The 24523-nt window shown below is 45.0% G+C and overlaps 1 protein-coding gene across 1 annotated transcript in view; it reads right to left on the bottom strand.

The window, feature by feature from the left end:
- The window catches only part of LOC140493983 (V-set and immunoglobulin domain-containing protein 10-like 2), a 56366-nt gene that overhangs the window by 19025 nt on the left and 12818 nt on the right, over window positions 1-24523 (bottom strand). The window contains 6 exon segments of the mRNA XM_072592919.1: window positions 8430-8768; window positions 11411-11701; window positions 12579-12836; window positions 15110-15370; window positions 19283-19558; window positions 21313-21591. Coding sequence (XP_072449020.1) covers window positions 8430-8768; window positions 11411-11701; window positions 12579-12836; window positions 15110-15370; window positions 19283-19558; window positions 21313-21591 — 1704 coding nt within the window.

Genomic DNA, 24523 nt, shown 5'->3' with positions numbered 1-24523 from the left:
CTTTCAGAGAATCATAGAATCCCGACAGTGTGGAAACAGGCCCTTTGGCCCAACAAGACCACACCGACCCTCTGAACAGTAACCCATCCAGACCCATGCCCCTACCCTATTATCCAAATTTACCCTGACCAATGCACCGAACCTATGCATCCCTGAAACACTACGGACATTTTAGATTAGATGACTTACAGTGTGGAAACAGGCCCTTCGGCCCAACAAGTCCACACCGCCCCGCCGAAGCACAACCCACCCATACCCCTACATCTACCCCTTACCTAACACTACGGGCAATTTAGCATGGCCAATTCACCTGACCTGCACATCTTTGGACTGTGGGAGGAAACCGGAGCACCCGGAGGAAGCCCACGCAGACAAGGGGAGAACGTGCAAACTCCACACAGTTAGTCGCCTGAGGCGGGAATTGAACCCAGATCTCTGGCGCTGTAAGACAACAGTGCTAACCACTGTGCCACCGTGCCGCCCACATTTTAGCATGGCCAATTCACCTAACCTACACATCTTTGGATTTAAGCACCATGCTATCATAAATTCTGGAATCTGACATCCAATTGTTCAACGATCTGGGAACACAACAATACTCACCATTAAATCAAATCATGAGTTCAGGACAAACTTCTTTATCCTTCTATAAGTTTCAGTTAAAAAGGGCATTAGTGAGACCTCATCACTAGTACTGTGTACTGTACTTAGAGAAAGATGTTAATGCACTGGAAGCAGGTCAGAGCAGGCTGTACCAGGCTAATCCCTGGAATGAGTGGACTACCTGATGAAGAAAGGCTGGACAGGCTGGGCCCTGTATCCTCTGGGGTTTAGAAGAATTAGAGATGATTTCAATTGAAATATATAAGATCCTGAGGAGATTTGACCAGGTGGATGTAGAACAAATGTTTCTCTTATGGGAGAACTAGGGAGTCATTGTTTAAATATAAGACAGCGATAAGGAAAAATTATTTCTGAGGGTTGAGAGTCTTTGGAATTCCCTTCCTCAGAAGGCATGAATGCTAAATCTTTTCTTTAAATTAAGGCAGAGATAGATTCTTGATGAATCTTAGAACATCTACGATGTGGAAGCAGGCCATTCGGCCCATTGAGTCCAAGCTGACCCTTCGTAGGGGCATCCCTACTCAGATCTACCCTATCCCCTGTAACCCTGCATTTCCTATGGCTAATCCACCTGGCCAGCACATCCCTGGACAATTTCCCGTGGCCAATCCACCTAACTTGCACATCTTTGGGCTTTCCTTACCAGTCCAGGAATTATCGTAGATTACTCTGTGTTTTTCCAAGCAAGGGCATATATTTTAAGTGTGGATGTAAATTCAGGGGATGCCTAGGGAGAATGGAGGGAGGCTGGAATGTTGCACCTGAAGAGGTATCAAAGACATTTCAAAGGGATGGACTTATAAAGGGAAAAATGTACTACAAACCGCACTGTAACCTGGTGGGAGTTCTCTCAAACTGCGAATATGATGGAACAAAGGCCCACAGTCTGGACATGAGATTTGTTTTAAATCTTGCCTTTTCAAGAATATACAAGAACAATGGTAAAACGCCAGTTCAACCCTGGCCTGTGTGTGAAAGTGGAAGAAGATGGGCTAATGAGCTGAGGTATTTGTGTGTATTAGCCTGGTTCAAGCCCTAGTGCCCTCTGAAGATCTCAGTTGAAGAACCATCCCTCGTCACCCCTGTTTTACCATTATTCACTCTGAATACTTTAAGTCACCTAGCTAATAAGCCTGAGGGAGAAAGTGAGGACTGCAGATGCTGGAGATCAGAGCTGAAAATGTGTTGCTGGAAAAGCGCAGCAGGTCAGGCAGCATCCCAGGAGAAGTGAATCGACATTTCGGGCATGAGCCCTTCTTCAGGAATTCAGATTCCTGAAGAAGGGCTCATGCCCGAAACGTCGATTCTCCTGCTCCTTGGATGCTGCCTGACCTGCCGCGCTTATCCAGCAATACATTTTCAGTAGCTAATAAGCCTGGCAAACGGAACATGACGAAAGAAAGACTCAATTGCTCTGAGCACTGGCAGCCAGCCACCATGAAAAGGAACCAGAAGAGAAGAGTTTCAATTAACCTTCAAAGACAGGAATCCTGAAATCAAATACTTGACCATGTTTACATTCCATTGAGAACTTTTCACAAGCAAGCTCCAGATTGAAACATATATCCTTTAACTTTTATCTATTTGGATTCATTTCTCATTCGCAATCTGTGTGCATGTTGTGTTATTATTTCTACTAATGTTTAGAAACTAATAAATCAGTTTTCTGTTAAATTATGAAACCCTGGTTAAACTCACTCACAAGAGTCATAGTCATATAGAACAGAAACAGATTCTTCGGTCCAACTCATCCATGGTGTCCAGACATCCCAATCTGACCTAGTCCCATTTGCCAGCATTTGGCCCATATCCCCCTAAACCCTTCTTGTTCAGATGTTTTTTAAATATTGTAATTGAACCAGCCTCCACCATTTCTTCTAGCAGCTCATTCTATGCACGCACTACCCTCTACGTGAAAAGGTTAACCCTAGGTCCTTTTTGAACCTTTCCCCTCTCATCTTAAATGATGCCCTCTAGATTTGCACTCCTCAAACGTTGGAAAAAGACCTTGCCTATTTGTTCTATCCATGCTCCACATGATTTTCTAACCCTCTATAAGGTCACCCCTCAGTCTCTGATGCTCCAGGGAAGAAAGCCCCAGCCTATTCAGCCTCTCCCTAGAGCTCAAACCCTTCTTCACCATCCACTGCACAACCTATTTTGGTTTCATCTGCAATCTTACTAACCAATCAGGAGTCCTGATTGTGAAAGTAAGCTTGGAGGCGGAGGCGGCGGAAGAATTGTTCGACGTCACGGCGTGTATTAAATTCATTGATGCGTGGACGGAGGGGGATGAAGGTGAGTCCTTTGCTGAGGACTGATCGTTCGTCCTCAGTGAGGGGAAGGTCTGAAGGGATGATGAAAACTCAGCAGGGCTGGGAGCTGGGATCTGGTGTGGGTGTAGAGCTGGAAGTGGGGGCGGAGCCAGTAACTGGAGTGGGTGTGATGGTGGGGGGAATGCAGGTGGAGTCATGAGCAGGGGTGATGTTCCCCTCGGGGTTCTGGGGGGTGGGGATAGTGACAGTGGGATCTGTGGGGGGCATGTCAGCAGAATGCAGGTGAGTTGGTGGGGGCAAAAGTGGTGGCAGATACGGCAGTAGGGGTGGCGGACGTCACTGAGCGTGTGACATCAGTGATGATGTGATGGGTGGAAGTGATGTCACGTGTGATGCATGAGGAATTGTGAGGGGCGGAAGTGGTTGTGGGAGTGGCTGTGATTGGGGCGGAAGTGACATCATCAATCAGTGTGGGGGTGGCAGCTGCACCAGCCGCATAGCTAATGGCGTCCAGACAGTTCCAGAGGCCGGGGGAATCTTCTGGAATGTTTGAGGAGTGCTGGTTATGGAGGTGGGTAGATAAAAGTTTGTTGTACTTACAGTTTTTGATGTTTGAGATGGAATGGAAATACTGTTTGTTGAGAGTATGAATTCTCCTGAGGATGTAGTACAGAGTGGGTCCTTTGCAATTCTGAGAGAGTGTGGCCCTCAGCTGGGGCAGGGCTGACTGGAGAGAGGTTAGGTGCTGGCGCATTGCTGCAAGCGTGGAGCGGAGGATCTTGAAGGAGAACTGTTGCTGGTGTTTTTGAATCTGTAGTCTGTACTGTTTGTCCTGTTCGGATCCAAACTCTGTTGGTTTAAAGGTGGTTCGGATTCCGTGTGGGATGAGTTGGTTATGGAGGCATGCACTGAGGAAGCAAATGTGGCTGTGGTAACGAGTTTGTTTCAGGACATGATTGAAGAGCTTCACGATAGAGGAAATGACCTGGGAGTTGCAATGGGAGAGGGACTCCCTGAGATCCTTGTAGAGAGAGGAGGAAAACTTCTTTAAGGCAGACATCTATATGGACTTCAGTAAGGCATAATAGACTGGTTAGTAGCATTAGATTAAGGGATCCGGGGAAGCTAGCCAATTGAATACAAATTAGCTTGAAGGTGGGAGACAGAGGATGGTGGTGGAGGATTTGGACTGGAGGCCTATGGTGTGCCTCAAGGATCAGTGCTGGATCCACTGCTTTTCACCATCTAAATACACTATCTGGATACGAATATGAGAGGAATGGTTAGTAAGATTGCAGATGAAACCAAAATAGGTTGTGCAGTGGATGGTGAAGAAGGGTTTGAGCTCTAGGGAGAGGCTAAATAGGCTGGGGCTTTCTTCCGAGGACCCCTTCGCCCACCTCCAACACACAGCAACCACCTGGACACCCCGCGCTGGCCTATTACCTGCCCTCGATCTCTTCATTTCCAACTGCCGCTGGGACATTAACCGCCTCAACCTGTCTACCCCCCTCCCCCACTCCAACCACTCACCCTCACAACGCGCAGCCCTCCAATCCCTCCGCTCCAATCCCAACCTCACCATCAAGCCAGCGGATAAAGGGGGCGCAATGGTAGTCTGGCACACTGACCTCTACACCGCTGAAGCCAAACGCCAACTCGAGGACACCTCTTCCTACTGCTCCCTCGACCATGACCCCACCCCCCCATCACCAAACCATCTCCCAGACCACTCAGAACCTCATCACCTCAGGAGATCTCCCACCCACAGCTTCCAACCTCATAGTCCAGGAACCCCGCACTGCCCGGTTCTACCTCCTTCCCAAGATCCACAAGCCTGACCACCCTGGCCGACCCATTGTCTCTGCATGCTCCTGCCCCACTGAACTCATCTCTACCTACCTCGACACTGTCCTATCCCCCCTAGTCCAGGTACTCCCCACATACGTTCGAGACACCACCCCACGCCCTCCACCTCCTCCAAGACTTCCGTTTCCCCGGCCCCCAATGCCTCATCTTCACCATGGATATCCAATCCCTCTACACCTCCATCCGCCATGACCAGGGCCTCAAGCCCTCCGTGTTTTCCTCTCCAGACGTCCCCAACAGTACCCTTCCACTGACACTCTCATTCGTTTGGCCGAACTGATCCTCACCCTTAACAATTTCTCCTTCGAATCCTCCCACTTCCTCCAGTCCAAAGGGGTAGCCATGGGCAAACGTATGGGCCCCAGGTATGCCTGTCTCTTTGTTGGCTAGGTAGAACAGTCGATCTTCCGTAATTACACCAGCACCACTCCCCACCTCTTCCTCCGCTACATTGATGACTGCATTGGCTCCACCTCGTGCTCCCGCGAGGAGGTTGAGCAATTCATCAACTTCACCAACACATTCCACCCTGACCTTAAATTTACCTGGACCATCTCTGACACCTCGCTCCCCTTCCTGGACCTCTCCATCTCCATTAATGACGACCGACTTGACACTGACATTTTTTACAAACCCACCGACTCCCACAGCTACCTGGATTACACCTCTTCCCACCCTACCTCTTGCAAAAATGCCATCCCGTATTCCCAATTCCTCCGCCTCTGCCGTATCTGCTCCCAGGAGGACCAGTTCCACCACAGAACATACCAGATGGCCTCCTTCTTTAGAGACCGCAATTTCCCTTCCCACATGGTTCAAGATGCTCTCCAATGCATCTCATCCACACCCCACCCCTCCAACCGTAACAAAGACAGAACGCCCCTGGTGCTCACCTTCCACCCTACCAACCTTCGCATAGCCAAATCATCCGTCGACATTTCCACCACCTCCAAAAAGACCCCACCACCATGGATATATTTCCCTCCCCACCCCTTTCCGCCTTCCGCAAAGACCGTTCCCTCCATGCCTACCTGGTCAGGTCCACACCCCCCCTACAACCCACCCTCCAATCCTGGCACCTTCCCCTGCCACCACAGGAACTGTAAAACCTGCGTCCACACCTCCTCCCTCACCTCCATCCAAGGCCCTAAAGGAGCCTTCCACATCCATCAAAGTTTTACCTGCACATCCACTAATATCATTTATTGTATCCGTTGCTCCCGATGCAGTCTCCTCTACATTAGGGAACATCTCCGGGACACCCGCACCAATCAACCACACCGCCCTGTGCCCAACATTTCAACTCCCCCTCCCACTCTGCCGAGGACATGGAGGTCCTGGGCCTCCTTCACCGCCGCTTCCTCACCACCAGACGCCTGGAGGAAGAACGCCTCATCTTCCGCCTCAGAACACTTCAACCCCAGGGCATCAATATGGACTTCAACAGCTTCCTCATTTCCCCTTCCCCCACCTCACCCTAGTTCCAAACTTCCAGCTCAGCACTGACCCCATGACTTGTCCTACCTGTCTATCTTCTTTTCCACCTATCCACTCCACCCTCCTCCCTGACCTATCACCTTCATCCCCTCCCTCACTCACCTATTGTACTCTATGCTACTTTCTCCCCACCCCCACCCTCCTCTAGCTTATCTCTCCACGCTTCAGGGTCTCTGCCTTTGTTCCTGATGAAGGGCTTTTGGCCGAAACGTCGATTTTACTGCTCCACCCAGGCCCATTCCCCAACCCTATTACTCTACATTTTCCCTGACTAATGCACCTAACCTACGATCCCTGAACACTATGGGCAATTTAGCATGGCCAATTCACCCTAACCTGCACATCTTTGGACTGTGGGACGAAACCAGAGCACCCGGAATAATCCCATGCTGACACAGGGAGAATGTACAAACTCCACACAGTCGCCTGAGGCTGGAATCAAACCAGAGTCCCTGGTGCTGTGAGGCAGTAGTGCTAATAAGCTCATACTCATTTTGTTTATTCCAAATACTATATACATTGTAGTTAACAGTATTCATTAATTTTGCCTGTTTACCTCTTTTGCCTCCTTCACCCTATTTGCTGTTTTGTTTTGTTTTGTGCTTATGCTCTCTCAGTTCTTTCCTTGTTTCTCTTTCTCTCTGGAAGGTTCTTTCATTTCCTCAGATGTGTAGCCTGATGGGATATTAGATATCCTACAGTACTTTCACAAGACTGCCATATATTATCGATAAAGATTGCCACCCAGCCATTCACAATGGGATGTGCCACTTGAAATCTTAAAGCTATTTACACCCAATAGGCAGGAATGACTGGAACATGACTGAGTGATGGAACCTTGACTCATTTTTCTCAGTGTCTAACCACAGTGTGCAGTGTCACAAAGTTCCTCATCCACTCATTACAGCTGAGAGAGGCTAACTCTGTAAAGTCGAGATTGAGCCTGTAACTGTACAGCGGGTTCAGTTACATAGTAAGATACTTGCTTTACCAGCAAAGTGGCTGGAAGAGTTTTGAGGGGTGCTCCGCAGGGTCCATGCTGGACCTAGTGATGTTTGTCATTTATACAAACGATTTGGATGAGAATTTAAGAAGATCAGTTAGTAAGTTTGTGGATGACACCAAAATTGGTGGTATAGTCAACAGTGAAAAAGGTTATCTAAGATTACAAAGGGATCTCAATCAATTGGGTCAATGGACTGAGGAGTGGCAGATGGAGTTTAATTTGGATATATGTGAAGTATTGCATTTTGGTAAAACAAACAAGGGTAGGTCTTATACAGTTTGTGGTAGGGCCCTGGGTACTGTTGTCAAAAGAGAGACTAAGGGGTTTGGCTACGTAATTCTTTGAACATTGCACAGCAGGTAGTTAGGGTGGTTAAGCAGGCGTTTAGCACGCTTGCCTTCATTGCTCAGACTTTTGATTATGGGAGTTGGGACATCATGTTGAAGTTGTACAGGACATTGGTGAGGCCACTTTTGAAATATTGTGTACAAATTATAGACAACGTCTTTAACCTGATGAGGAGGGAGAGACGAGTATTAATGATGAGGTAGGATCTCTACCACCACTGTCAGTATTAATTAGTTTCTTTCAATGTTACTCTCAAAACCCAGTTTCCAACAGTATAACATCACAAATCCCTCAATAGAACAGTAGGGAAGTAACCTCCAGACCTGGGAGGTTTCTGATGCTGTGTTAACCCCTATGGGGTTTATATTTGAACAAAGCCATTTGACTATACACAGTGCAGCATAATGCCAATCCCACCTGAGCTATCTTGAAGTTAACTTGTCAGTTTTATTTTTGGAATAATTGGTACATCATTGGACCAGAGCTTCAGTGGCACGTTGTGGTTGAATTGGTTACTTGTAGCATGGGTTTACTGCCAGAGTGTCAAATAAAAACTAGTGTCTTTCAGGAAGAGCGTGGGCCTGCGCTGACCCACACGTCCAAACATTCCTGGGACCTACAATGGCCCAGGAAACCTTTGTGAGAACAATTGCGAAGGACAATTTGAGATGTCCCACCAATGTCTCAGCATATGTGCCTCACCATTATCAGCCTTATCTCAGTAATGCACAAAATAGAAATCACGGAGATAATAGGTTACCTCTCCCAGGAAATCATTTTCAATTCTTCCAAAAGATGTCATGCCCTACCTGGAGTTTTTACTTCTGAAGGATACCCTGTTGTCTTGTGATTGACAGCAAGAATTCGGAAAGCATATAAGACCCTGGGGTCCATGCCCCCCAGCTTGTGACCTCTGATGGCGGGATCGATGGAACTGGCGACAATCTGCCAGGGGGTGTATGGGTCGGTCATGGATTGTTCCAGCTCAGTTGTACCCCGGACCCTAAGGGATCGTCTCGCAGGTCTCCTCTGTATCATGAAGCCTGTTAAGTCACCAGAGCCCTGAGTCATCCATTCGAGAACCACCTCCGTTCTCTGGCGGCCGTACAAGAGCTTGCTGATGGTCACGTTCGGGGGTGTTGGATACTCTGTCATGGAAAGGGAGAAAAACACATGATTACCACAACAAACAAATGTAGAGCCATCAAGCAGCTTCATGCATGAAAACCTTTGGAAACTGGTAGGACAAGGAGCACATTTTTAAAAATTTGGTTTTAGCCATCACTGGCAATTTATTAATTGCTCCATGTGGACTGGCCTTTTCAGAGGCCCATACAAAATCAACCACATTGCTGTGGATATGGAGTCACATGTAGGCCTGCCCAAATAGATTTCCTTCTCTAAAGGACACGAGTGAACAAGATGAATATTTACAAACATTGTGCTGGGCCTGTCCTGCCAATGGGACAGTATTTACCCAGGGATGGTACTGGTGTCATCCGTGACGTTGTCTGTGAGGTAGGATCCCATGAGTATGACTACGTCAGGCTGTTATTTGACCAGTCTGTGAGACAGCTCTCCCAATTTTGGTACAAGCCCCCATTTGTTAGTAAGGAGGACTTTCCAGGGTTGTGTGATTTCTGGTGTCTTGTTGGATGACAGGCAGCCTGTCCGGTTTCATTTCTTTTATCAGACTCTGTGATTGCTGGATGCTACTCAATAACTCCCAGGCCCATTTCACAGAGCGGTTAAGAGTCAACCACATTGCTATTGGTCTAGAGTCACATATAAACCAGACCAGGCAGATAACTTAAAGGACTTGAGAGAACCAGATGAATTTTTACAACAAATTATTACAATTTCATGGTCACCATCACTGACTCTAGTATTCAATTCCAAATTTTTGTCAATGGAAGTTAAATTCCATCAATTGCTGAATGAAGTTCTGTCCCCAGAGAACTCACCTGCACCAGTGGATTCCACGTCTACTGGTTTCCTGATGAAGGTCTTATGCCTGAAACTTTGATTCTCCTGCTCGTCCAATGCTGTGCTTTTCCAGCACCACACTCTCAATACTAATGGCATTACCACTATACCACCAAACACCCTTTTATGGGAGGCAATCTTTACCTAGTCTGGCCTACATCTTATAATTTAATGGAAGGTGCAGATAAATTTGTGACTCTAATATCCATAAGGTAGACCAAGAGAAGACATCAGACTAAATGAAGTATGGTAAAGAGAGAGGTCTTAGACACTTACATTTGAGAATTGTGCTTAGTGATCTGCAATGTACAGATATGAATAAGAGTGTTACAGAACATCACACGAAGGATAAAGAAACCAAAAGCATCATAGAGAATTTATGAAACTTCCCACAGCCATAAGATGCTATGGAGAAGGGCTAGCAAGGTGGCTAGTACTGCAGCCTCACAGCACCAGGGACCTGGTTCAATTCCAGCCTTGGGCAACTGTCTGTGTGGAGTTTATACTTTCTCCCCGTGGGTTTCCTCCTACGGTCCAAAGATGTGCAACTTAGGTGGACTGGCCATGTTAAATTGCCCATTGTATCCAGGGATGTGCAGGCCAGGTGGATTAGCCATGGTAAATACAGGGTTACAAGGATTGGGTAAAGGAGTGGTTCTAGGTGGGATGCTCTTAGAGGGTCAGTGTGGACCTGTTGGGCCAAATGGCCTGCTTCCACACTGTATGGATTCTCTGATTCTGGTTAAGTATCTAAATGTGCCATTTTAGGTTAGAACATGGAATAACTATCAGACTCAGAATAATGTTACTGACTCTCAACTATCCACACAGTGGCCTAGTGAACCATTCAACTGAACTTAAGGCAACTCCCACCACTTTTTCCAAGGGTAATTAAGGAGAGCAATAAATGCTGGCCTAGGCAATGATGCTCAGGTTCTGTGAATTAACTTAAAAAGAATAGAGAGGGTTTACAACAGAATCAGAAGGTGAATAGGTACAGGCTGTGACCCAGCCAGGAATGGGAATACGATGAAGATGTGCATTCAATACCATTGAATTAAATTTACATGAAAGCATTCTACAAATCTCCATCTCAACCCTGAGAGGAACAGCTCCAGTCTGGGAAAGTGCCAGGTTTTCTGTAGGGAAATTTAAAGAGACATCTAAGGGTTTCTTAGTTATGAAATAAAAATATACATTAACAGCTAATAGATGCTTGGTTCATATCATGTCGTATGTAGTGCATGTGATGGTTTGTGTGGTATGTGTTATAGTATATATAATGGCATGTGTGCATACATGCACAAACACACAAATGAATAGAGAAACACACACAAACTGTACAGAAATGCACACGCAAAATATACACAGGCACACAGAGACACAAATCCACACATACATAAAAATACACTCACACACACATATGCACAAAATATACACAAAACATGAACACTAATATACCAAACCATACAGAACCACATGCAAACATTATATACACAGATGCGCACAGAAACATACACAAACGCATCCAAAAATACAACAGACCCACATACAAAGCCATATAGATTCTCACACACAAAATACACAGAAACACACACAAAAGTCCATGCATTCACACAAAGATACCCACAGCTTCACGCTGATACTCTCACTCACCAACATAACCACACAATGACTCATCCCCTCACACAGTCACACACCCACAAGGACACACATACACTAATAGTCATCCACACACTCAATGTAATGTATAACTGAAGAGTACACAATACAAACATTAATTTGCACTGTAACAATCACTCACTGTTCACAAGGAGCTGGATGCTGAGTCTTGAACTCCCCACAACATTGCTTGCTGTGCACCAGTAGGTTCCATTGTCATGGTCTCCATCAGCCTCCCGAATGGTGAGATTCGACCAAGAGGTCTCCTGGTGCAGCAGGTACTTTTTGGGCCTGAGCCAGACACTTTCATTCCTATTATTGTGCCAGACGATCTCCGAAGTTGGGTATGCAGCTTTAAGGATACAGGTCACATAGACATCACTTCCCTCAAACACTGTCACACTGTTTCTCGGGGTAAGAAGATCCGGTGCCTCTGAAATCAGAATGAACATAATGGATTCTAATTTTCAAACACAGCTTTGCGTTATTTCATAACAATTTTTAGTTTCTAAACATTTTACCACAGTGAACAAGCAAAATCCCTTCGTCATATTGACAAACTCAGTTAGGTGACCTTCAAACCTCTTTTGTAGATCAGTAAACAGGCCCAACATTATTAATAATACTGGAAAATTCTGGTAAAACTCAGCACATCAGACAGCTCCAATGGAAATCTGAACACAACGCTATTTCTACCGACTGACGCTGGCTGACCTTCTGAGTATTTCTGTCACATTATGCCTTCATTCCAAATGACCATCAAATTGGGCGGCACGGTGGCACAGTGGTTAGCACTGCTGCCTCACAGCGCCAGAGACCCGGGTTCAATTCCAGCCTCAGGCGACTGACTGTGTGGAGTTTGCACATTCTCCCCGTGTCTGCGTGGGTTTCCTCCGGGTGCTCCGGTTTCCTCCCACAGTCCAAAGATGTGCAGGGCAGGTGAATTGGCCATGCTAAATTGTCCGTAGCGTTTGGTAAGGGGTAGATGTAGGGGTATGGGTGGGTTGTGCTTCGGCAGGGCGGTGTGGACTTGTTGGGCTGAAGGGCCTGTTTCCACACTGTAAGTCATCTAATCTAAAAAAATTGGCATTCTGCCTATATGCCATCAACCCTAATCTTTCCTCATACTGGAGATCCTTGATAGCCAGACGGTTGCTTATCTCAGTATCTGTGGTGACAACTTTAATAAAACTGATGAGTTAAGCACAACAGCTACTCTCCTGCATGATAATAAAAGTATGATGTTCAGGATTGATGGCCTAAGAGTAGTAAATACTTTAAAGTGAAGACCTTTCTGCAAGACTCCATACCCAGTTGGATGCTGCATGCCCTGCTCCTGCTTAAAGGATGTGTTGCTTGACATATAAACTCCTTGCCACTGTACGTTGGACTAGACTGTAGCACCTGATTGTTGATAGACCGTTCAGCTTTACCCAGGAAATCGCCTCTCCAATTTGCCCAACGCAGTGAGGCCTGAGGTAGGCCTCCTTCCCAATTACACGACAGCATGGTGTATTCCAAACTCTTCACTGCAGTAGCGGAACAACTAGGTCTCCCTTCAGGCAACACTGAAAACATAAAACAATTTTAGTTACTGAAAGTCACGGTGGGTGAAAGGACAAACAGAAAAGTAATCTTGAATGAATCTAAAGTATCTTGTAAAACACAAGTCCAGTTTATTGTCATGTGTATCTCGAAAAAAGATTTTCTAAAAGATCTAAATTGATGTGTATTTTAAGGCTTATTCTGCATTTCTAAGGACAATCTTGTCTTGTCTCCTGCACCAGTGGCTGTACAACAAATTATACTTCAAAAGAAATTTTGTCCTGGACACATTGGAATTTTCTTATAAAATTGTGTAATAAAATATCAACAAACCTCAGAAAAGTGATATAGAGTTGTTGTTTTTGTCTTTTATTCATTCCATTATTTGGTCAATTTTCCTGTGTGAATATCAGAGGGTTATTTGTGTGCTGCTTCGATAATAAGCTCAGGGTATTAAGAGATACATTATCAATTGAGAATCTCCAGATCTTGCTGATTGATTACATCATGTTCCAGACAGAGAGGATCACATCCTATGTCTTCCTATTGTGAATAATAACTTGCTGGATTGTTAAGCAATTGCACATCCTGCAGGAAGTTCAGTCTCAGATTTAACAACTCTCTTAAAGTGACAATATAATGTCAATCGACAAACTGAATCCCAGAAAGGGAACAACTTTATCTCAAATCTCATGTATGCAATTGGTTAATTGCTGTCAGAAATGTGCAAAATCTTATACCTGTTTTCCCTCTCCCACAATCTTACTTTTTCTCTTTATTTTACTCTGATTTAACTCTGCTTCAGCTCCTGCTCTGTCATTCCCTTGTTTCTTGAACAATGCTCACCAGGGGGAAAGGAGATGTAATGTTGGTCCCAGTTAACTCAAGCCCTGGTGCCTCACTCAACTCATTCTCAACTCACACCTCCAGTAAGCCATGCTACTAAATAAATTGGCATTGAAATGTGCAAGACACAGTTGAACCAATAGTCCTCAGAGCCAGATTCTCCCCATCCAGCAGGATTTCATCCATTGTTGCAAAAGTAATGCAGAAGAACAGAGTGAGCTATTCAGTTGATGCCCATCTACATTTTTGGAAATCTGCAGTTGCTTTTGCGAGATCATGATCATTTTCATAATACAGTACTAACCAGGAACATTTCTGAGAGTGAGCAATGGACTTGTTAAGGTACAGTATTATAGAATATCAGATAGGGGCTGCCAATCTTTATCAATAGTTGGTGGCTTTTACGTTTTGGCTTTATTCTTTATAAGGAATGCAGGCATAACTGGCTATTTATTCCCATTCCCAATTGCGCTGGAGAATGTAATGGTGAGTCATAGAATCACACAGTACAAAAAAAGCCTTTAGATCCATTGAGTCAGGACCACCTTCTTGAACCGATCCAATCCTTTGAGGGTGTCAATGCACCCACTTTGCCCCTAGGGAAGCAGTTCCAGGATTCTGACCCAGTGACAATGAAGGAACAGAGATATATTTCCAAGCCAGGATAGTAAATGGCTTGGAGGGGACCTTGCAGTTGGTGGTGTTTCTCGTGGTCTGCTGCCCTGTCCTTCTAGGTGTCAGAGGTCATGAGCTTGGAAGGTGCCGTCTAGGAACTCTGAGTGAAATGCTTTGACTGGGGTCAGGATCAATCTCAACTGTGTGGATCCCACAGTCAGGGCATGGATAGCCAAGGTCCTTTCTCCAGGGTAGAGGAGTTCAAACCTAGAGGGCATAGATTTAAGATGGGAGGGAAAAGATTTAAAAGATACCTAAGGAGCAACATTTTCAGGCAGAGGATGGTGGGTGTATGGAAGGAGTTTCCAGAGAAAGTGGTGGAGACAGGTACAATTACAATGTTTATAAGGCATCTGGATGGATATATGAATACGGGCAAATGGGAATAGATTAATTTAGGATATCTGGTTGGCATGAATGAGTTGGACTGAAGGGTCTGTTTCCATGCTGTACATCTCTACGACTCTATGTGCGGACTAGGTGGATTGGCCATGCTAAACTGCCCATAGGATTCAGGGATGTGCAGGTTAGGTAGATTAGCTGTGGGGAAATGCAGGGTTACAGGGATAGGGTCAGGAGGAGTGGTCTGGGTGGGACGTTCTTCAGAGGGTCAGTGTGGATTTGATGGGCCGCGTGGCCTGCTTCTACACTGTGGGGATTCTATGATTCTATTCAGAGCGTTCCAGGGAGAGGGAAAGAACTGGAGATGGAGTAGGAGAGAAGAGCAATGAACATATTCTGCCCAGGCCCTCATTTGTGAATGAGTTATACTCACGTGCAGTGGTTCGGCAGGACCAGTCTGCTCTCAGAGCTGGGTGAGAGGCTCGGCAGGAGTATGTGCTGTTGTTGGAGGTCTCCCGTCCCGCCTTTACTCTTGAAATACTGGATAGACCCTCGACATCAACGCCATCTCTTTGTGTGTCAACCCACTGCAGAGTTGCTGGAGGGTTCCCACCTTCCCATGAGCACCACAGAGCTATATCCTGATTATCATTAACAGATAGCACAGTGCAGATGGGCTTCCCGTCAGGTAGATCTATACAAGGCAGGAAGGACTAAAGAGGTTAGTAACTGAGTACGTGAGGCAACCCGGTGAATAAAGCTGAACCTCGGATCCTACCTTCACTTTTTCAGCCGCCTCTTCCCATTTATAATTAGCCAGTGGACAACCTGTTTCCAATGGAGCCATGTACAAACAGACGAATCAGGAGCAGGAGTAGAACATTAGACCCTTCAAGCCTTATTCGCCATTTGTTGAGATTGATCTGATTAAACAATAATTTATCTATCTCTGCCCTGAAAGATACTCCATGATCCTGCCTCCTCTGATCTCTGGGGAAAACAATTCAGACTCATCACCCTCTTGGGGAAGAAAAAAAACCTCCTCATCTCCATCTTCTAATTTTTAAATTGTCTTCCCTAATTCTCACTCCTCCCTACATCCTTTTAGCAATCACCGTGTCAAGGCAGCTCAGGAGCTTTCATGTTTCAACAAAGAAACAACATCATTCTTTTGCATTTCAGTGGATACAGGCCCAGCCTACTCTATCCTTCCTCAGAAAACAAACCCCATTCACCCCAGCAATCTGCGAAGTGAACCTTCTCTGACCTGCTTCTTTTTGTTTTATTCACTGGTGGGATGTGAGTGTCGAATGCAATGATTGTCGGTGTTAGAAATGCAGCTTCCTTGAAGGGTCAGCCAGAGCAGATTCAGAGCTTATTTATTTTTAATTGCTCATGGGACATGGGAGTTGCTGTCTGGCCAGCATTTATTGCCCATTCTTAGCTATCCTTGAGAAGGTGGCTGGTGAGCTGCTTTCTTGAACCGCTGCAGTCTGTTTGTTGTAGATTGACCCACAACCCACAGAGGGAGTTCCAAGATTTTGACACTGAAGCAACCATGATACAATTGCTAGTCAGGACGGTGAGTGGTTCAGAGGGGAACTTGCAGGTAATAGTATTCCCATGTATCTGCTGCCTTTGACCTTCTAGATGAAGTGGGTTTGGAAGGTTCTATCTAAGGATCTTTGGTGAATTTCTGCAGTCCATCTTGTAGATAGAACACACTGCTGCTGCTGAGCGTTAGGGTGGACGGAGTGAATGCTTGCAGATATGGTACCAATCAAGTGGACTGTTTTGTCTGGAATGGTGTCAAGCTTCTTAAGTATTGTTGGAATGAACATATCCAGGCATTTGGGGAGTACAAGTGCTGAGTAGATGGTGGACAGGCTTTGGGGAGTCAGGAGGTGAGTTATTGGTTGCAGGATTCCTAGCCTCTAACCTGCTCTTGTAGCCACTGTATTTATATGGCCATTCCAATTCAGTTTCTGGTCAATGGTATTCCCAGGGATGTTGAAGTAGAGCAAGTGATACTGGTTGGAATTTGGATCTAACAGCTGGCTTCTGTTGGTTGGAGACTATTTCACTCTCTTTATTGTTATTCATAAAATCTTTCGTTGCATTTTTGGTTGCATATCAACACCACGTTCCTGAACTTTGGAGTCCAATGTGGAGGGTACAGGAGAGTCAGAGGACTTCCTTGTGGGTCTGCTCCTCGGCCTAACCAAGTTATCTATTAACATGTCCAGGAGGCTGGCTGTGGAGGGGGTCATGGTTGCTGATACCTGCCCTCCCTTCCCTGATTACATTCATGCCCAGGTGCCCATGGAGAGGGAGAACGTGGTGTCCACCAATATTCTCTGTGCCTTTACAGCACGGAAACAGACCCTTCAGTCCAACCAGCTCATGACCATAATCCCAAAGTAAACCAGTCCCACCTACCTGTGCTTGGCCTATATCCCTCTAAACATTTCCTATTCATGAATTTATTTAAATGTCTTTTAAATGTAACTGTACCCATATCCATCACTTCCTCTGAAGGTCCATTCCATGCATGAACCACTACATAAAAAAAAGTTGCCCTCATGTATTTTTAAAAATCTTTACTTCTCACCTTAAAAATACCCCCCTAGTCTTGAAACCCCCCACCCTAGGGAAAAGACCACCTGTCATTCAGCTAGCTATACCCCTAATGATTTTATAAACCTATATAAAGGTCACCCTTCAACCTCCTATGCTCCAGTTAAAAGAAGTCCCAGCTTATCCAGCCTCTCCTTATAACTCAAACCTTGCATTCCCAGCAACATCCTAGTAATTTTTTTCTGAACCATCGCCATCTTAATAACATTCTTCCTGTAGTAGGACCAGAACTGCATATAGTATTCCAGAAGAGTCTTCAACAATGTCCTCTACAACCTCAACATGACATCCTAACTCCGATAATCGAAGATCTGATCAATGAAGGCAAGTGTGCTAAATGCCTTCTTGACCATTCTATCTACATGTGACATAATTCTTTCACGTTTATATACCTGAACCCCCTAGGTCTCTCTCTGTTCCACAACACTACCCAAGGCCCTACTTTTAATTGAATAAGTCTTGCCCTTGTTTGTTTTACCAAAATGGAATACTTCACATTTATCCAATTTAACCTCTATCTGGCACTCCTCAACCCATTGACCCAATTGATCAAGATCTCTTTGCAATCTTGGATAACCTCCTTCACTCTATGACTTTTAAGGTGAATGTTAGTTTTAATATCAAGGAGTCGGTGAAATCAATTTTTCTACAGTGACAAATTGAGAAAGTAGGGAGAAACCACATCTTTAAGGAACGCAACCAAGAAAATCCATGGACAAGATATCCCATTGAAATTCATCTTCATTATTCTCAGATAACATCCAGACCCATTCCAAAGGACACAATGTTTTTGCCTCGAATATTCCACCAGTTACTTATCCAAATCATTAATCATTCTTCACATATGGTCACTCTTCCCAGCATCCTCTTTCTGTTCCAGGTTATGCAACACCTGGAGTGATATGTCGCCTGGGACTTCTTGACCTCACTTGGACTGATTGCTCGGTCTGGCAGCATCTGAAGTGGAGGCAGTACTTGAGAAAAGAATTGCTCAATGATCCAATTGTCCAAACCATTTAGCGAGGGTAATAGTGGGACAACAGTGAATATGGAGCAGAATGAGGGAGGCGCACTACCAAATTATACAATTTTTATGTCACTGGCGACTAACTTTGGAAAGATTTTATTCGATTGAATGAACTCAGCCAGTCAAAGGTTTTGGGGGTCAGCCAAGAAAGTGGAGTTGAGACCACAACCAGATCTTAATGAACAGAGGAAAAGGCACAAGGGGCTTAATAGCCTACTCCTGCTCCTAAGTCCTCTATTCCTGTGCTCTTTAAAGGCGTCAAAAGATTGCCTGGGGTCAGATTAAGCTTGTTGGAGATATGGTAGTAAAAGGAGTGACCGATTCATATTCACTGTTCTAATGTTGACCATATCAGGAGGACCTAGAGAGGAGAATATAACCTTCTTCTGTCCCTTTATATCAGGCAGCCTGGGTGACCATGTCCCACTGTGAGCTGCTGTTCCTGATCCTAGGTAGGGTGAGGGCAGAGGTGGCAACATTTGCTACTACGCAATCCTCTGCATTCTGTTTTCAGACCTTATCAACTGTACGTTTTGAGCACTGCATCGTATGCTGGAGAAAGATGTTACAAAGAGTGTGGCTGATTTACAACTGTTTGAAATTAAATGAAAAAGACCACAAATTTTCAGTTAAAAAGTGCAACATCAATAATTATAAATATGAACAAAACGTTTGATTGTGTTAGAAGACCGTCGAAATTGTGTAAACTGCTTCCATACTTTATCATAAATTAGTATAGGACATCACGACAATATACAGACAGCACCTTGCACTCAGATCTTTATTAATCTCACCTTATAGATTTAAAAATATCTTGTAGACAATCTACAATCTGAAATCCAATCAAGAAATATTGCAGTTTATGGCAAAATCAAAGAGAAACAGTTGAGGCTAAACAAAAGTTTCTTGAAGCCAAACAATTTGAGATTAAATTCTACTCACAGTAGACAGTGAGTATGATGGTAGTCTTAGTCCTGGCGTTGAGCACCGTGTTGTATGCGAGGCACATGTAGCTTCCTGTCTGACTCCGAGCAATTCTCTCAATGACAAACTGCTGTCCTGTGTAGATCTGTGAGTTATTATGGAACCAGATGTACTGGCTGGGTGGATTGGAAGCTGCTGAGCAGGTCATGGAGACAGTGTCCTGTTCAATTGCTGCATAACCGACAGAGTTGAGAGCATAAGGAGTGATATTGATGGCTGGCTGATCAGGACCATCTAGAAAAGAAAAGGTGTGAACTAACTTCACCACGTGTTGCTAAAGGTCACAACTGCACTTTTAGATTGAACTTCATTGACCACCACTATGGAATATTGACAACTGAACAAATATAATTGTGGTCAAAGGCTAATTATTCTCTTCCCCCATTGCCAGTTGAACAAAGTTATGTTGAGACAATGCCAGAATTAGCCCAATAATGTTACAAACTGGCTGAATAGGTTGGGACTATTTTCCCTGGAGTGTCGGAGGCTGAGGGTGACCTTATAGAGATTTATAAAATCATGAGGGGCATGGATAGGGTGAATAGCCAGCGTCTTCTCCCCAGAGTGGGGGAGTACAAAACTAAAGTGAGTGGGAAAGATTTAAAAGAGACCTGAGGGGCAACTTTTTTTCATGCAGAGGGTGGTTCGTGTATGGAATGAGCAGCCAGAGTTGGTGGAGGATGGTACAGTTACAATATTTAAAAGGCATCTGGATGGGTACATAAATAGGAAGGGTTTAGAGGGATATGGGCCAAATGATGGCAAATGTGACTAGATTAATTTAGGATATCAGGTCAGCATGGACCAGTTGTACGGAAGGGTCTGTTTTGATATTGTACATCTCTGTGATTCCATGCTAAACATGGCTTCTGGATATCCCATTGCCCTTTTCAGGCAATGGGTTGATTGGTTGTAAAACCACTACAGTACTATAGGAAGAATATCAGTTCATGTTCTCACACCAGGATTCCACATACACCAGTAAAGTAATAAACAAATCATCTTTTCTTGTGATGTTGGCTGTGAGATGCAGATTCCCCAAATGCTGTGGAGATTGCTTCCTCCTTGTCTTCCTATAATACCATAGGATTGTGTGTATTCACATGACAGAGTTGAAGGGGCCCTGATTTGACATCTCATCCAAAAAACAGAAACTCCCACAGTGCAGCATGAGGGTTATAATGATTAATGGCTAGGTTGGTGTGAATAACACATTCCACAATGATGAGATGAGAACTCACTTGACTAAGACTTGGACACACTAATGGAAAGCTGCAGGCAATTCGGATAAACTAGCTATTGTGTGAACATACCAACAGCTGAGTAATCACTTCAAATCTAGACCAACCTATATATAACACGGAATTGCAACACACATTGTCAAATCAGGTTTCCCTTTTGAGTGGGAATTCAATCCATACACATATCAACATAGAGGTGATAGTGCTACCCAATGAGCCACAGTCAACACCAATAGCAAGAGAAGCCAGCAGCAAACCAAAATGAACAGGAAATGACATCACCACATGAAATGACATCACGAACTCAAGGAAACTTAAACACAGAAATAGAAAGTGGGCCATGCCACTAGTGCCTCATCTGGAGGTTCATTGATGATGTCCCCTGGTATGGTGATGAAACGTCTGAAAACATACTTTCCAGCTCATCGAGCAAACCTACACCTAGAACCTCAACCTGAGCTACAAATCTTCTCAAAGCGCACTAATTGTAAACTTTGTCACTGTACTCCTGTACATCTGCATTTGAGTACATGTGACAGTAAAGGATATTCTATTCTATTAGTTAGAAAGCCTCAGATGGAACCAATTACACTGCATGTCCGGGATAGAGGATTTTCCCTGGACCTTGGAGTTATTTCTGTTCCAGAGTTGAAAGAAACTGGTTGTGCCGAACCTAAAGTTCACTACAGTGTTTACAATAAAAACATCATCTAACAAGCTTCAGCCTGAGTGGTTAAAAGAACTTACAGATGACATCGAGCCAAACCCGGTCACTGGTCACTTCATTGACCTCGTTCTTGGCTGTGCAGGTATACCAGCCTGTGTGGTCCCTGTTCACTGAGGTCAGGTTCAGCAGACTATCTGTGGTCTCAGAGACATTGATGGGACCTGTGGACAAAGCTGCCTGCCTGTTCCAGATGTACTCCAGTGGTCCAGTCCCATTCTCCACAGAACACAGTAGTGAAATCGCAGACCCTTCAACCGGAGCAGAGATGCTCATCTGAACGGATGGCTTGGTAATCGGAACTATGAAAACAAAGACAACATGGTCATTTCCACAGAGCAAGCTAACATCTTCCATTACTGCAAGTTCAAATCTAAAGCCTACTCCAGCTCCTGACCATAAGTAAATTGCTCCTCCTATAATATTCAAACGATGGTCAATGTAAGCCCAAGTCACAGGAAACCTTTCCTATTCATGTACCCATCCAGATGCCTTTTAAATGTTGTCATTGTACCAGTCTCCATCACTTCCTGTGGCAGCTCATTCCATACACACACCCACCAGCTGTCTGAAAATGTTGTCTGTCCGGTTCTTTTTAAATCTTTCCCCTCCCACCTTAAACCTGGGCCTCTAGTTTTGGATTCCCCTACCCTGGGGAAAAGTGTAGTGCTGGAAAAGCACAGCTGGTCAGGCAGCATCCGAGGAGCAGGAAAATTGATGTTTCGAGCATATGTTCCTGATCTTTGAATGCTGCCTGACTAGTTGTGCTTTACCAGCACCACACTATCAACTCTGATCTCCAGCATCTGTAGTCCTGACTTTCTACCCTGGGTAAAATACTTTGGCTATTCACACTATCCATGCTCCTCATGATTCTGTAAACCTCTTTAAGGTCACCCCTCAGCCTCTGACTCTCCAAGGAAAAACAGCCCCAGCTTATTCAGCCTCTCCCTATAACTCAAACCCAGCAGTCCCAGCAATGTCCTTGTAAATCCTTTCTGTGCCCTCTCAAGTTTAACAACCTCTTTCCTGTAGAAGGGAGACAGAAGTGTATGCAGTATTCTAAACGTTGTCTCACCAATGTCCTGTGCAGTCGCAACATGATGTCCCAACTCCTTCACTCTATGCACTGACCAGTAAAGGCAAGTGTGTCAAATACCTTCTTCACCATCCTGTCTACCTGCGACTCCACTTTCAAGGAAGCATACATCTGCACTCCTGGGTCTTTATTCAGCAATTCTTCCCAGGGCCCTACCATTATCTGTGTAAATTCTACTGTTGTTTGTCTTATCAAATGCAACACCTCACATTTATCTAAATTAAACTCCATCTGCTACTTCTCGGCCCAGTAGCCCATCTAGTCAAGGCCGTGTTGAACTCTGAGATAATCTGCATTACTGTTCACTACACCACCTATTTTGATGTCATCTGCAAACTTACTAACCATGCCTTCTATATACGCATCCAAATCATTTATATAATTGATGAAAAGAAACGGTCCCAGCACTGATGTTTGTGGCACACTGCTGGGCACTGTGTGAGCACAAATCTCTCACAATACTGAAATAAAGCTCGTTCCTTTTCCAATCCTCCAACAACTAAAACTTTAATCTGACCAAAACAAAATTCAGAGGAGAACAAAAGATCAATGATTTTGCAGTTATTACAGTGCGTGGCACGGTGGCTCAGTGGTTAGCACTGCTGCCTTACAGCACCAGGGTCCCAGGTTCAATTCCAGCCTCGGGTGACTGTCTGTGTGGAGTTTGCACATTCTCCCAGTGTCTGTGTGGGTTTCCTCCGGGTGCTCCGGTTTCCTCCCACCATGCAGAGATGTGTAGGTCAGGTGAATTGGCCATGCTAAATTGCCCATAGCGTTAGGTGCATTAGTCTGGGTGGGTTACTCTTTGGAGGGTTGGTGTGGACTTGTTGGGCCAAAGGGCCTGCTTCCACACTGTAGAGAATCTAATCATATCTACATTGCAAACTTATCTGTGCATTTCTAAAGTGTATCACTCCAACAGCAATGCATCAAGTGGTAAATTAACTAACAAGAGGGAGGAATCTGGATAGAAGTGATCACAACTTAGTTCCACCCTAATTATATCAAAAAACAAAAATGAAAGTAAGATTTGCATAACTAAAGCGTTTTTCACAACTTGGGTTGTTCCAAAGCCAAATACATATTTCTGAAGTATGTCACTAAGATAATAGGGAGGCCTCAGTAATATCCCTGTTCCCTTTTAGATCTTAAGATATTCTGCCATCTCCACCAATCCTTATCAGATTGGGTGGATCTTCAGCATTAAACCTTTCAGAACCATTAGCTTATTTTTGATTTCCAGCATCTGCAGGAATTTGTTGAGTGTTTGAAGCTTAATCTTCTACTTAGCGCTCCATCAATCAGCAGTACAACATCAAACTCTCACAGAAAGGTTAAACAACTAAAGGAAAGTAAAAGTAAACAAGGTTCCTAGGAATAAAAAGCGCAGGATTAGAATATCCACATTCATCGAATAAGCTACTACATGGACTTTAGATCAGGGTGGTGCTGGAAAACCACAGCAGGTCAGGCAACATCCGAGGAGCAGGAAAATTGACGTTTCGGGCAAAAGCCCTTCATCAGGAATAGAGGCAGGAAGCCTCCAGGGTGGAGAGATAAATGGGGGGGTGGTGGGGCTGGGGAGAAGGTAGCAAAGAGTACCATAGGTGAATGGGGGTGGGGATAGAGGTGATAGGTCAGAGAGGAGGGTGGGGGAAGGTAGCAAAGAGTACCACAGGTGAATGGGGGTGGGGATGGAGGTGATAAGTCAGAGAGGAGGGTGGGGGAAGGTAGCAAAGAGTACAATAGGTGAATGGGGGTGGGGATAGAGGTGATAGGTCAGAGAGGAGGGTGGAGCGGATAGGTGGGAAGGGAGATAGGCAGGTGGGACAGGTCATGGGGACGGTGCTGAGCTGGAAGATTGGAACTAGGGTGAGGTGGGGGAATGAGGAAATTGGTGAAGTCCACGTGATGCCATGAGGTTGAAGTGTTCTGAGGCGGAAAATGAAGCGTTCTTCCTCCAGGCGTCTGGTGGTGAGGGAGCAGCGGTGAAGGAGGCCCAGGACCTCCATGTCCTCGGCAGAGTGGGAGGGGAGTTGAAATGTTGGGCCACAGGGCAGTGTGGTTGATTGGTGCAGGTGTCCCGGAGATGTTCCCTAAAGCGCTCTGCTAGGAGGCGCTCAGTCTCCCCAATG

Source organism: Chiloscyllium punctatum, chromosome 23 (genome assembly GCF_047496795.1).
Source record: "Chiloscyllium punctatum isolate Juve2018m chromosome 23, sChiPun1.3, whole genome shotgun sequence".
In the NCBI taxonomy this organism is placed as follows: Eukaryota; Metazoa; Chordata; class Chondrichthyes; order Orectolobiformes; family Hemiscylliidae; genus Chiloscyllium; species Chiloscyllium punctatum.
Note: the sequence above shows the minus strand (reverse complement) of the source record. Positions and strands in the feature narration are given on the sequence as shown.